A 16,252-nucleotide genomic window follows, 5' to 3' on the forward strand; every position below is an offset into this window, starting at 1 on the left:
GCACTCTGTAATAGTCCCTGTAGGGAAACCAGGCAAGGATAAAACTAATGTCAAAAGTTACAGACCAATAGCATTAACATCAAACTTATGTAAACTCATGGAGAGGATGATCACTAAAAGGTTGGTGTATAACTTAGAGAGCAGAGGACTGATCACACCATATCAGAGTGGGTTCCGTAATGGCAGGACAACTATGGATCCTGTAGTTTGCCTAGAGAATGAGATACGTAAGGCACAAGGCAACAAAGAATATGTATTGGCAACCTTTTTTGACATAGAGAAGGCCTATGATATGTTATGGAAAGAAGGTCTTTTAATTAAGTTGAACAAAATGGGAATAGGTGGTAAAATGTTCAATTGGATTAAAGATTTTTTAAAGGATAGAACCATAGAGGTCAGGGTAGGGTCAGAGGTTTCAGACACATACACAATAGAAAATGGTACACCACAAGGAAGCGTATGTAGTCCTATTCTGTTTAATATAATGATAAATGATGTCTTTGATGGAGTGAGTCAGGATATCAGTAGAGCTTTATATGCAGATGATGGGGCATTGTGGGTAAGGGGCCGTAATGTCAACAGCCTACAGCAAAGAATGCAAACAGCAATAAGTCAAGTTGGGAAATGGTCATTTGAATGGGGGTTCCATCTCTCAGTGGAAAAGACTCAATATATTTGTTTTACTAAGAAAAGGGCTAAACCCACACTAGAACTGAAGATATATGGACAATCTCTCAAACAGGTCAGTGATTTAAGATATCTTGGTGTGTGGTTTGACAGTAAGCTCAATTTTAAGAGCCATGTTCAGAAAATGGTCAGCAAGTGTAAGAAAGCAATCAACCTTATGAAGTGTCTTTCAGGGTACAGCTGGGGGGCGACAGGTTTCTCCTTAAAAAGAATTTATATTGCAATAATCCGCTCAGCACTTGATTATGGATGCACAGTATATAAATCATCTGCAAAAACTACACTGGCTGAACTGGACAGGGTGCAGGCCAAAGCTCTCCGGCTGTGTTGTGGAGCCTTCCGAACTTCACCCATCCCAGCACTGCAAGTGGAGGTAGGAGAGATGCCATTACATCTTAGAAGACTACAACTTTCTCTGACATACTGGGTAAACTTGCAAGGGCATGAAGCTTCACATCCTACAAAACAGGTGTTAGAAGAATGCTGGGAATATGGCCGTACAGTAAAGGGCAGTTTTGGGTGGAACAGCAACAAAGAGGCTGATGACATGGGAATCAGTGCTATACCTTGCAGCAAAACCATCACCCTGAGTACAATCCCACCATGGTTATTCCACTCTCCGGTTGTCAATCTAGAAACCAAAAATGTCACCAAATCAGGAGTTTATCAAAGCGTTCAACAGTATTTAGAAGCCATGTATGACGACTACGTACAAATATATACAGATGCATCCAAAGAGCCAGCTGGTAAAACAGGGGTGGCTGTATATATTCCCAAGCATAGTGTCACAATGCAAAAAAGAACCCCAGACCATATCTCAATCTTCTCTGCAGAGATGATGGCCATCATAATGGCATTACAGTGGGTAGAGGAAGTCAAGCCATATAAATCAGTTATCTGTTCAGACTCTATGTCCTCCCTTGTCAGCATACACTCTGGGAAGTCTACAGGTAGACAAGACCTGTTAGATGAAGCTCATCAGACAATTTTTAGAATCACTCAGCAAAAACTTGTTTTACAGTTCACTTGGGTTCCAGCACACACAGGTATTGAGGGCAATGAGAAAGCAGACACATTGGCAAAGGAAGCACTTCAATCAGAGGAAGTAGAAGTTCAGGTCTCACTCAGCAAATCAGAAATTAAAACAATAATTAAAGATGGTGTTCAGAAACTTTGGCAGGACGAATGGGATAATGGGGTGAAAGGCAGGCATTTATATGGGATCCAGCAAGCGGTCACAGGCAAGAAAATCACCTCACTGTCACGACAGGAAGAAACTTGGCTCACCAGGCTTAGAATAGGTCACACAGGACTGAACAGTAGCCTACATATAATAGGGAAGCATGGGAGTGGAATGTGCCCACACTGTAGAGAAGCAGAGACTGTACAGCATGTGCTCCTGACATGTAGGCAGCATTGTGAGGAAAGAGAACATCTGAAAAGAGTGACCAACAACTCACTCACACTGAGCAGCTTGTTGAGCCAGCCTGGGAGCCAATCCATAACCAAGGCAGTCATAGAGTTCCTGATAAGGACACAGCTTGCAAAAAGACTGTAGCCTTTTTTTTTGGTTTTGTTTTATTTTGTTTTTATTTTTATTTTGTTTTTGTTTGGTTTTGTTTGTTTGTTTGTTTGTTTAATCAACACCCTATACTAGTCTTATTCTGAAAGTCTAGTATGATCACACCTCAGTCCTGTAGATGGCGGTAATGCACCAAGCCTGCAAGCCGCCAATAAAAACCACTGAAGAAGAAGAAGAAGCCCGTCTACAAGACATTCAGTTCCGTGGAGCCAGCGACAGTAAGCGACAGTACGCGACAATAGCGGGCAAGATGGCGGCGAAAAATGTCAAAATAAAGGTACACACGAACGATCAGATAAAGTAGGTCAATATTCGTTTTTGAGAGTATTTCAACGGTTTGCACGAAATGTATGCATGTTGCTGCAACGTAGCCTGTTTAACCACGTGTAAATGTTGTAATTGTAGCAGTTGTAGTGTAGAGTTTTAACGCTAACGTGCTTGAAATTAAACGGAAGTGACCTCACGCAACACCTTTCTCAATGCAAAGCCAGACGAACGTCTCCATCCCCTGATATAGGCAGAAAATGTCTAATAAGGGAATAAGTAGAACGGCTCTGATATAAGTTACTGACTGCTAACAGAGAGTGGAAAAAACAAACATATAAGAAAGGGATAATAATGTATTAAACATTGATGTTAAGTAGGCTAAATGCTGTATATGATTATCATGCAAGAAAATAATTGTGGAAGGATGACCTTTTCCATAAACATCACCTAAAATAACCCCATTGTCAAAAAGAACCCTCAAACTTATCAGTTAAAATGTTTACAACCAATAATGTCAACTTGTACGTTTTCACATGTAGGCATAAATATGACATAAATTACATGTATGAAATATGTTAATCGCCCCACCCCGACAGTCATCACTGTATCAAATCACATACAAGGCATGTCAGGAAACACCCTTTAAGGAAAAACGGATATCAAATACCTTTGAAAGTACCAGGCTATGTAACTCCGTACCAACTTAAATACTTTAAGCCTGTCACTGACACATAGGCCTACTGTTGAATTTCAAATTGTGCTGCTGTGAAAACAAGTTGTGCATATTTGAAAGGGGGGTAAAATTAAATCCTTATGACAGAATATAGGCCTATATTAGCCTAATATTTATACCAAGTTTGCTTTTAGGTACAAGGCATCAAGTCTGTACTGAGTCATGTGCACATAGCCTACTGCTGAACTTCAAATTGTGTGGCTGTGAAAAAACTAAATTGTGCATATGTCAAAGGGGGGTGAAATGTAATCCTTATAATGTGTACTTTCAGGATATATATATAAATGTTTATACCAAATTCGCCTTTGTAGGTACCAGGCCATAGTGTACCGAGTCACTAAGCGTTACGTTGACACACTTTTGAACTTCAAATTGTGTGGCTGTGAAAACAATAAGTTGTGCATATGTAAAAGGGGTGTGAAATGGAATCTGTAGAAGGTCTACTTTCAGAAAATATATAGATGTTTATACCAAATTCGCCTTTGTGGGTACCAGGCCATACTAAGCGTGTACCGAGTCACATAATAGGCCTGCCATTGACATACACTGTTGAACTTCAAATTGTGTGGCTGTGAAAACAATAAGTTGTGCATATGTAAAAGGGGGGTGAAATGGAATCCTTAGAAGGTCTACTTTCAGAAAATATATAGATGTTTAAACCAAATTCGCCTTTGTGGGTACCAGGCCATACCAAGCGTGTACTGTACCGAGTCATATACTAAGCATTACTTTGACACACACTGTTGAAATTCAAATTGTGTGGCTGTGAAATCAATAAGTTGTGCATGTGTAAAAGGGGGGTGAAATGGAATCCTTGGAAGGTCTACTTTCAGAAAATATATAGATGTTTATACCAAATTCGCCTTTGTGGGTACCAGGCCATACTAGGCGTGTACCGAGTCACATACAGTAATAGGCCTGCCATTGACACACACTGTTGAACTTCAAATTGTGTGGCTGTGAAAACAATAACTTGTGCATATGTAAAAGGGGGGTGAAATGGAATCCTTTGAAGGTCTACTTTCAGAAAATATATAGATGTTTATACCAAATTCGCCTCTGTGGGTACCAGGCCATACCAGGGGTGTACCGAGTCACATAATAGGCCTGCCATTGACACACACTGTTGAACTTCAAATTGTGTGGCTGTGAAAACAATAAGTTGTGCATATGTAAAAGGGGGGTGAAATAGAATCCTTAGAAGGTCTACTGTCAGAAAATATATAGTTGTTTATACCGAATTCGCCTTTGTGGGTACCAGGCCATACCAAAGGTGTACCGAGTCACATAATAGGCCTGCCATTGAAACACAGCTGTTGAACTTCAAATTGTGTGGCTGTGAAAACAATAAGTTGTGCATATGTAAAAGGGGGTGAATTGGAATCCTTAGAAGGTCTACTTTCAGAAAATATATAGATGTTTGTATAACACACACTGTTGACACACACTGTTGAACTTCAAATTGTGTGGCTGTGAAAACAACTAGATGTACCGCAAAGCGATACACAATATGACCGCCGCTCAGTCCTGCACATTCTCTCTACAAATATCAATCACGATTTTGTTTCCATCGCCTACTCCATCCCCTTCTGCAACTTTTATGTATGTAAATGAGTGTGTGCATGTGTGCGCTTGCTTTTGTGTATGAGTGCTTCTCTGTCTATGAGTGTGTGTGTGTGTGTGTGTGTGTGTCTGCTTGTGTGTGTGTTTTATCTGTCTCTATGTGTATATGTTCACTGTGTTCTCTGCCGTCACTGTCACTCCAATATCAGATCACACACACACACACACACACACGCAGGCACACACACACACACACATGCACGCGCGTGCACACACACACACACACACACACACATACGCAGGCACACACTCACACATACGCTCACATACACACACATGCACACACACGCACACACACACACATACACAGGCACACACACAGATACACCCACAGAGAGAGAGAGAGAGAGAGAGAGAGAGAACACACACAGAATACACACAGATAACACAGAACACACACAGACACACAGAGAGAGAGAGAGAAAGAAAGAGAACACACACAGAATACACACAGAACATGCACATACACACATACAGTATACACACATGTACACACACACGGGCACAAAGAAACGCACTCACACACACACACACACACACACACACACACACACACACAGGCTATAGTACATCACACACACACACACTCACTTCTCAGCTCCGGTGGTCTGTGTGTGTGTGTGTGTATGTGTGTTTGCGTGTGTGTGTATGTGTGTGCACTGTGCATCTGTGTGTGTGTGTGTGTGTGTGTGTGTGTGTGTGTGTGTGTGTGTGTGTGTGTGTGTGCACTGTGCATCTGTGTGTGTGTGTGAGAGAGAGGTGTGTGTGTGCACTGTGCATCTGTGTGTGTGTGTGTGTGTGTGTGTGTGTGTGTGTGTGAGGTATGTGTAGGGTGTGTGTGTGTGCACACACTGTGCATCTGTGTGTGTGTGTGTGTGTGTGTGTGTGTGTGTGTGTGTATGTGTGTGTGTGAGAGAGGTGTGTGTGTGTGTGTGTGTCTGTGTGTGAACTGTGCACCTGTGTGTGTGTGTGTGTGTGTGTGTGTGTGTGTGCATGCGTGTGGGTGTGTTTGTGCATGTGTTTGTGTAATTTTTTATGTACATGTGTGTGTGTGCTGGTGCGTGTGTGTGTAGGTATGTGTGTGTGTGTGTGTGTGTGTGTGTGTGTGTGTATGTGTGTGTGTGTGTGTGTGAGAGGTGTGTGTGTGTGTGTGTGTGTGTGCACTTTGCATCTGTGTGTGTGTGTGTGTATGTGTGTGTGTGTGTGTGTGTGTGTGTGAGGTATGTGTAGGTGTGTGTGTGTGTGCATGCGTGTGGGCGTGTTTGTACATGTGGTTGTGTAATTTTTTCTGTACATGTGTGTGTGTGCTGGTACGTGTGTGTGTAGGTATGTGTGTGTGTAGGTATGTGTGTGTGTGTGTGTGTGTGTGTGTGTGTGTGCCTGTGCTTGTCTGTGTGTGTGTGTGTGTGTTCCTGAATGTTTGTGTGTGTGTGTATGACCGTAGCATCCAGCACCCACAACAACCATTCTCTTATAAAACATATGGAAACTAGTTGATTAAAGGTTTCTAATGGTGTCACATATGCTTCTAGGACAAAAAACTAGCAGAGATTGAGATGTGTGTTTGGAGCAGTTTTTCAAATCCCCAGGGGGGGATTTAGACTCCAGAGGGTTAATCGACACCATCGACAGGTAATCGACACCATCGACAGGGTATACAGTCTATGTGACTCGGTACACGCTAAGTATGGCCTGGTACCCACAAAGGCGAATTTGGTATAAACATCTATATATTTTCCAAAAGAAGACCTACCAAGGATTCCATTTCACCCCCCTTTTACACATGCACACTTATTGTTTTCACAGCCACACAATTTGAATTTCAACAGTGTGTGTCAAAGTAATGCTTAGTATGTGACTCGGTACACGCTTAGTATGGCCTGGTACCCACAAAGGCGAATTTGGTATAAACATCTATACATTTTCTGAAAGTAGACCTTCTAAGGATTCCATTTCACCCCCCTTTTATATATGCACAACTTATTGTTTTCACAGCCACACAATTTGAAGTTCAACAGCTGTGTGTCAATGGCAGGCCTATTATGTGACTCGGTACACCTTTGGTATGGCCTGGTACCCACAAAGGCGAATTCGGTATAAACAACCATATATTTTCTGAAAGTAGACGTTCTAAGGATTCCATTTCACCCCCCTTTTACATATGCACAACTTATTGTTTTCACAGCCACACAATTTGAAGTTCAACAGCTGTGTGTCAAAGTAACGCTTAGTATGTGACTCGGTACACGCTTAGTATGGCCTGGTACCCACAAAAGCGAATTCGGTATAAACAACCATATATTTTCTGAAAGTAGACCTTCTAAGGATTCTACTTCACCCCCCTTTTACATATGCACAACTTATTGTTTTCACAGCCACACAATTTGAAGTTCAACAGCTGTGTGTCAATGGCAGGCCTATTATGTGACTCGGTACACCTTTGGTATGGCCTGGTACCCGCAAAGGCGAATTCGGTATAAACAACTATATATTTTCTGAAAGTAGACCTTCTAAGGATTCTATTTCACCCCCCTTTTACATATGCACAACTTATTGTTTTCACAGCCACACAATTTGAAGTTCAACAGCTGTGTGTCAATGGCAGGCCTATTATGTGACTCGGTACACCTTTGGTATGGCCTGGTACCCACAAAGGCGAATTTGGTATAAACAACTATATATTTTCTGAAAGTAGACCTTCTAAGGATTCCATTTCACCCCCCTTTTATATATGCACAACTTATTGTTTTCACAGCCACACAAATTGAAGTTCAACAGCTGTGTGTCAAAGTAACGCTTAGTATGTGACTCGGTACACCTTTGGTATGGCCTGGTACCCACAAAGGCGAATTCGGTATAAACAACCATATATTTTCTGAAAGTAGACGTTCTAAGGATTCCATTTCACCCCCCTTTTACATATGCACAACTTATTGTTTTCACAGCCACACAATTTGAAGTTCAACAGCTGTGTGTCAAAGTAACGCTTAGTATGTGACTCGGTACACCTTTGGTATGGCCTGGTACCCACAAAGGCGAATTCGGTATAAACAACTATATATTTTCTGAAAGTAGACCTTCTAAGGATTCCATTTCACCCCCCTTTTACATATGCACAACGTATTGTTTTCACAGCCACACAATTTGAAGTTCAACAGCTGTGTGTCAAAGTAACGCTTAGTATGTGACTCGGTACACGCTTAGTATGGTCTGGTACCCGCAAAGGCGAATTCGGTATAAACATCTATATATTTTCTGAAAGTAGACCTTCTAAGGATTCCATTTCACCCCCCTTTTACCTATGCACAACTTATTGTTTTCACAGCCACACAATTTGAAGTTCAACAGCTGTGTGTCAATGGCAGGCCTATTATGTGACTCGGTACACCTTTGGTATGGCCTGGTACCCGCAAAGGCGAATTCGGTATAAACAACTATATATTTTCTGAAAGTAGACCTTCTAAGGATTCTATTTCACCCCCCTTTTACATATGCACAACTTATTGTTTTCACAGCCACACAATTTGAAGTTCAACAGCTGTGTGTCAATGGCAGGCCTATTATGTGACTCGGTACACCTTTGGTATGGCCTGGTACCCACAAAGGCGAATTTGGTATAAACAACTATATATTTTCTGAAAGTAGACCTTCTAAGGATTCCATTTCACCCCCCTTTTATATATGCACAACTTATTGTTTTCACAGCCACACAAATTGAAGTTCAACAGCTGTGTGTCAAAGTAACGCTTAGTATGTGACTCGGTACACCTTTGGTATGGCCTGGTACCCACAAAGGCGAATTCGGTATAAACAACCATATATTTTCTGAAAGTAGACCTTCTAAGGATTCCATTTCACCCCCCTTTTACATATGCACAACTTATTGTTTTCACAGCCACACAATTTGAAGTTCAACAGCTGTGTGTCAAAGTAACGCTTAGTATGTGACTCGGTACACGCTTAGTATGGCCTGGTACCCACAAAGGCGAATTCGGTATAAACAACCATATATTTTCTGAAAGTAGACCCTCTAAGGATTCCATTTCACCCCCCTTTTACATATGCACAACTTATTGTTTTCACAGCCACACAATTTGAAGTTCAACAGCTGTGTGTCAAAGTAACGCTTAGTATGTGACTCGGTACACCTTTGGTATGGCCTGGTACCCACAAAGGCGAATTCGGTATAAACAACTATATATTTTCTGAAAGTAGACCTTCTAAGGATTCCATTTCACCCCCCTTATATATATGCACAACTTATTGTTTTCACAGCCGCACAATTTGAAGTTCAACATCTGTGTGTCAAAGTAACGCTTAGTATGTGACTCGGTACACGCTTAGTATGGCCTGGTACCCACAAAGGCGAATTCGGTATAAACATCTATATATTTTTTGAAAGTAGACCTTCTAAGGATTCTATTTCACCCCCCTTTTACATATGCACAACTTATTGTTTTCACAGCCACACAATTTGAAGTTCAACAGCTGTGTGTCAATGGCAGGCCTATTATGTGACTCGGTACACCTTTGGTATGGCCTGGTACCCACAAAGGCGAATTCGGTATAAACAACTATATATTTTCTGAAAGTAGACCTTCTAAGGATTCCATTTCACCCCCCTTTTATATATGCACAACTTATTGTTTTTACAGCCACACAAATTGAAGTTCAACAGCTGTGTGTCAAAGTAACGCTTAGTATGTGACTCGGTACACCTTTGGTATGGCCTGGTACCCACAAAGGCGAATTCGGTATAAACATCTATATATTTTTTGAAAGTAGACCTTCTAAGGATTCCATTTCACCCCCTTTTTACATATGCACAACTTATTGTTTTCACAGCCACACAATTTGAAGTTCAACAGCTGTGTGTCAATGGCAGGCCTATTATGTGACTCGGTACACCTTTGGTATGGCCTGGTACCCACAAAGGCGAATTCGGTATAAACAACCATATATTTTCTGAAAGTAGACCTTCTAAGGATTCCATTTCACCCCCCTTTTACATATGCACAACTTATTGTTTTCACAGCCACACAATTTGAAGTTCAACAGCTGTGTGTCAAAGTAACGCTTAGTATGTGACTCGGTACACGCTTAGTATGGTCTGGTACCCACAAAGGCGAATTCGGTATAAACATCTATATATTTTCTGAAAGTAGACCTTCTAAGGATTCCATTTCACCCCCCTTTTACCTATGCACAACTTATTTTTTCACAGCCACACAATTTGAAGTTCAACAGCTGTGTGTCAATGGCAGGCCTATTATGTGACTCGGTACACCTTTGGTATGGCCTGGTACCCGCAAAGGCGAATTCGGTATAAACAACTATATATTTTCTGAAAGTAGACCTTCTAAGGATTCTATTTCACCCCCCTTTTACATATGCACAACTTATTGTTTTCACAGCCACACAATTTGAAGTTCAACAGCTGTGTGTCAATGGCAGGCCTATTATGTGACTCGGTACACCTTTGGTATGGCCTGGTACCCACAAAGGCGAATTTGGTATAAACAACTATATATTTTCTGAAAGTAGACCTTCTAAGGATTCCATTTCACCCCCCTTTTATATATGCACAACTTATTGTTTTCACAGCCACACAAATTGAAGTTCAACAGCTGTGTGTCAAAGTAACGCTTAGTATGTGACTCGGTACACCTTTGGTATGGCCTGGTACCCACAAAGGCGAATTCGGTATAAACAACCATATATTTTCTGAAAGTAGACCTTCTAAGGATTCCATTTCACCCCCCTTTTACATATGCACAACTTATTGTTTTCACAGCCACACAATTTGAAGTTCAACAGCTGTGTGTCAAAGTAACGCTTAGTATGTGACTCGGTACACGCTTAGTATGGCCTGGTACCCACAAAGGCGAATTCGGTATAAACAACCATATATTTTCTGAAAGTAGACCCTCTAAGGATTCCATTTCACCCCCCTTTTACATATGCACAACTTATTGTTTTCACAGCCACACAATTTGAAGTTCAACAGCTGTGTGTCAAAGTAACGCTTAGTATGTGACTCGGTACACCTTTGGTATGGCCTGGTACCCACAAAGGCGAATTCGGTATAAACAACTATATATTTTCTGAAAGTAGACCTTCTAAGGATTCCATTTCACCCCCCTTATATATATGCACAACTTATTGTTTTCACAGCCGCACAATTTGAAGTTCAACATCTGTGTGTCAAAGTAACGCTTAGTATGTGACTCGGTACACGCTTAGTATGGCCTGGTACCCACAAAGGCGAATTCGGTATAAACATCTATATATTTTTTGAAAGTAGACCTTCTAAGGATTCTATTTCACCCCCCTTTTACATATGCACAACTTATTGTTTTCACAGCCACACAATTTGAAGTTCAACAGCTGTGTGTCAATGGCAGGCCTATTATGTGACTCGGTACACCTTTGGTATGGCCTGGTACCCACAAAGGCGAATTCGGTATAAACAACTATATATTTTCTGAAAGTAGACCTTCTAAGGATTCCATTTCACCCCCCTTTTATATATGCACAACTTATTGTTTTTACAGCCACACAAATTGAAGTTCAACAGCTGTGTGTCAAAGTAACGCTTAGTATGTGACTCGGTACACCTTTGGTATGGCCTGGTACCCACAAAGGCGAATTCGGTATAAACATCTATATATTTTTTGAAAGTAGACCTTCTAAGGATTCCATTTCACCCCCTTTTTACATATGCACAACTTATTGTTTTCACAGCCACACAATTTGAAGTTCAACAGCTGTGTGTCAATGGCAGGCCTATTATGTGACTCGGTACACCTTTGGTATGGCCTGGTACCCACAAAGGCGAATTCGGTATAAACAACCATATATTTTCTGAAAGTAGACCTTCTAAGGATTCCATTTCACCCCCCTTTTACATATGCACAACTTATTGTTTTCACAGCCACACAATTTGAAGTTCAACAGCTGTGTGTCAAAGTAACGCTTAGTATGTGACTCGGTACACGCTTAGTATGGTCTGGTACCCACAAAGGCGAATTCGGTATAAACATCTATATATTTTCTGAAAGTAGACCTTCTAAGGATTCCATTTCACCCCCCTTTTACCTATGCACAACTTATTTTTTCACAGCCACACAATTTGAAGTTCAACAGCTGTGTGTCAATGGCAGGCCTATTATGTGACTCGGTACACCTTTGGTATGGCCTGGTACCCGCAAAGGCGAATTCGGTATAAACAACTATATATTTTCTGAAAGTAGACCTTCTAAGGATTCTATTTCACCCCCCTTTTACATATGCACAACTTATTGTTTTCACAGCCACACAATTTGAAGTTCAACAGCTGTGTGTCAATGGCAGGCCTATTATGTGACTCGGTACACCTTTGGTATGGCCTGGTACCCACAAAGGCGAATTCGGTATAAACAACTATATATTTTCTGAAAGTAGACCTTCTAAGGATTCCATTTCACCCCCCTTTCATATATGCACAACTTATTGTTTTTACAGCCACACAATTTGAAGTTCAACAGCTGTGTGTCAAAGGCAGGCCTATTATGTGACTCGGTACACCTTTGGTATGGCCTGGTACCCACAAAGGCGAATTCGGTATAAACAACTATATATTTTCTGAAAGTAGACCTTCTAAGGATTCCATTTCACCCCCCTTTTATATATGCACAACTTATTGTTTTCACAGCCACACAATTTGAAGTTCAACAGTGTGTGTCAATGGCAGGCCATGTGACTCACTACACACTTAGTTTGGCCTGGTACCCACAAAGGCAGAATTGGTAGCCTATAGATATCTGCAATATTATAGTGCATGTTATAAACCCACCTTTTAAATAAGCACAACGTTATAGTTTTATCAGCTTCACAGTTTTAATTTAACACTAGGCAATAAGGTAGATAAGGCACATTCAAAAATACAAAATGTTAAAATATAAGTAACATTCTAAGGTGTATTTTCGATTTAAATGTCTTATTTAATTATTTTCTAACTTTACCTTCCTTTGGTAACGCAATACAGTTTTAAATTAATAATTTTCGTCCTCATGAATTGAAAAAGCAATGAATATGTTCTGACTTTTATTTTGAAAGATTCGCGAATGGCGGCCATATTGGATTTTTCTTTACTGTCGCTAGTTTCACACTACTAAGACATTCTCTGATACGGCCAACACCGCTGACAGCTGCCTCTGCTGCGAAGACCCTGTATTCATTGCACGTTTCATTGTCTAAGTGTAACAACAGCTGTGCAGTGGTTGAAATCGGTGTACAGATGCCTGGATGGTGTGACAGCAAACCACCGGAGTGGTCAACTTTTTTGTCCAAACTGGTGAAAGTTTCAGCGCACAACAATCAATATGAAGGTTGGGTTTTCACGGTGGATCCAGTCTCAGCAAGGTGGGTCCCTCAGGAGCAACTGTCTAGGGGTGCGTTTCCAAAAGCATTGCTAACTACGATTCATCTTCTGTAGAAGCGCCACTGCCAAATCTGCCAGAGTTTACCGTAGGCTATTGAGTCACGCGTTGATATTCGGTCGAAATGGGCATATCAAATGCGCTCTTGTTTTTCAATTTTCAAAAATTTAAAACGTGAGTAGGTTGTGCGTACATAATGTCTGACACAGTTGCCATCGAAGACTAAAAGTGAAACGGACCTCAGTGCAATATCAAGCTTTGGTTAAGTTTTTCAACCCACGTGTCCGATCCTCTTGCTGTTTTCTGTGTGTTCCATGTAGAATGTATCATGTTTGGAAAGTTGCCATAATTATTTTGTATTTTGGTCAGGCTGATTGCCATTAGGCAAGTTATTAGCCCCTTCCACTGAGCTGGACCGGGTTTCTCAGATTCGTTAAGCTCTTAAGTGCTATCTTTGGAGCATTCGTAGAACTTTCTCAGAGCGCTCCTAGACGTTTTTTAGCACTTATAGCTAACGAATCTGGGAAACGCGGCCCTGCCTTTGAGCTTGTCCACTCTGTTTCTGTGTGCTGTGCAGACTCCCTCTCCCCAACAGGCCACAATGAAAAACACTGGCCACCACTGTGTGATAGACACTGCAGAGCAAGGTTTGACAGATGTTAAATTTTAAAAAATAGAGCTTGCTGTCAATCTGGGCACCAAGGTACCTGTGGTTGGCAACCAGCTCCACCTCGGTGCCCCTGATGGTGGCTGGTGTTTCTGCCCCCCATCCCCCCTTCTGAAATTCACAGCCATCTCCTTGTTTATTGTGGTATTGAGATGGAGGTTATTGTCAGCACTCCATTGCACAATGTTTCTGATTGTTGTCAGTGGCGGTTCTAGACTGAATTACTCCCCAGGCGAGATCCTCCACGAGCGCCCCCATGAGTGTTTTTTGACGCACTTTGCGTCAGTCGGGCTCATAGGGTTAAGCGCTCGTGCCGCCCCATACAAGATGCCGCCCCGGGCGACCGCCCGGTTCGCCCGTACCTAAAACCGCCACTGATTGTTGTTCTGTACTCCTCCTCATCGTCTCTTTTGAGGAGACTGATCACTGAGGCGTCATCTGAGAATTTTTGCAGTAAGCAACCATTGGTGTTGTATTGGAAATCTGCTGTGTGTAGATTGAGAGACATGTTCTGAAGGCATAGCCTACATACCGTGGTCTGAGGGATAGATAATCCAAACACCACAAGACCAGTTATGGATCCACCTTCATCTTTCCCATCTTCTCCCCTAACAGACAAGGCTGGATTGTAGGTTAAAGGCACTTGAGAAGTAAAAAAATGTAATCCGCACAGATGCATCAGGGGTGTTCAGATGTGAATAACCCTCTGCATAAATGAATGCATCATCTACACTCAAAAAAAGGAAATTAGCTGATTGTAACATTTACTTAAGTATAACATGCATTTCCTACTAAATAATTTTGTGTTACAACATTTACTTAAATAAATCATGTTACATTTGCCTTTAGTTCAACTGTATAGATTTTAATCGATTCAATTCAGTTAGAATAACATGAAACAATCGATTTAAAAAATAAGAATGTAGTTTAGCCTGCTCCTGGCCATTAGATGGCGTGAGTGTGCGATTGGGCTGGATGCCAACACCTGAAATACACGAAGAAATGCTGATGCATCTTTTGGATGTCCTGGCTGTGCTGTGCTGGTAACCGATGAAGAGTCTGCTTTTTAAGCTCTAAAGGGTAAGTATATCAACTGTAGTTACTATGTGTGTTCATGTTATATAAGGCGGGAATTCCACTCTTAGTTTTTATACAGTGTGTATTCTATTAGGTGTTGATAAATATTTTTTTCAACCAACAGCTAAACCAAACGGCTTTAAAGTTAGCAGCTAGCTATCAAAAAAACGTTGCTCTAGCAGTATCTATGCTAATGCGGTTTTTAGACATTTTCTGAAGCTTAGTTCTCTGGTTGTGTTTGAGAGAATCCATGAGTAGCAATTATTTTATTTTTTTTCACAAGTTAGTGGAACGTAATTAGAGGTGGCGTGGTGACAAGTCAAGAAGTGTGAAAGGTTTTAGGTTTACCTAAGGTTGGTTTGGTTGTGTGGGTGTGAGTGGATGTGTGTGCGCCTCAGTGAAGGTAAACCCCTGATAAAAATATAGATGAAGCCTCGGAATGTTCAATGTACTAACTAACATTGCTGAAGTGGATACATGTGAGTCTCTGCTTGTTGATTGTATCAAACAATGTAGTGCATTGTTGGGCACATAGATGCAAACAAGAGGAATTAAAAGTAAGTGTGTTGACCGCGAACATTAAGCTGTAGCACAATAAAGAGTGGAACAATGGTACCTTAAAAATGCTTCTCGCCCAAGCCATGTGTATCACTGATTGAGATTCATTCTTGTTTAGAGGCTGACCTATCAAGCTAGGATGAAGGCTATCCACCTCTCTCTATGTTGAGTCTAATTATGAGATCATTCAAGATATCAGTTTTCAAGATTTTAATTCATCTCTCTCCATTACATCAAGGTCACTGCCAAGGTATGCTGATCTGCTGTCCGACTGCAAGTGTTCCTCCAACTGCACCTATCTGAAGTAGAGCTGTACCAGTGACCTAGCCTGATTGCCATCGACTTGAAAGGCTCTGCAAGACTTTAGTCTGACCAAGAGCCTGTGCTAACACGGTTTCTCCCAGCGCCGGTTGACCCGCCTCATTTAAGTGCCTCGATTTGCTACTGGTCGATGTCAGAAAGCGGTTTGCCGAGTTTAAACCAATAACAACACTCTTTCCTCTGCCTTGAACATGCCTCTACCCAGAGCCGTTGGAGCTGCTCAAAGTTGATTGGTTCTCGACCAAAGGAGGCAGTTCCGCAGATTTTGGGAATTCAGAAATCCTTCCCGATTAGCAGTTGACCAGACCAGCGACAGC

General features: G+C 41.4%; 1 protein-coding gene across 1 annotated transcript in view; it reads left to right on the forward strand.

Annotated features, from left to right (window-relative positions):
* gemin6 (gem (nuclear organelle) associated protein 6) overlaps positions 1 to 16,252 on the forward strand; it is a 29,571-nt gene that overhangs the window by 6,997 nt on the left and 6,322 nt on the right. The window contains exon 2 of the mRNA XM_062549252.1: positions 13,052 to 13,295. Coding sequence (XP_062405236.1) covers positions 13,171 to 13,295 — 125 coding nt within the window. The 5' untranslated portion in view covers positions 13,052 to 13,170. The remainder of the gene's footprint in view (positions 1 to 13,051; positions 13,296 to 16,252) is intronic.

Source organism: Sardina pilchardus, chromosome 1 (genome assembly GCF_963854185.1).
Source record: "Sardina pilchardus chromosome 1, fSarPil1.1, whole genome shotgun sequence".
NCBI classification, from domain to species: domain Eukaryota; kingdom Metazoa; phylum Chordata; class Actinopteri; order Clupeiformes; family Clupeidae; genus Sardina; species Sardina pilchardus.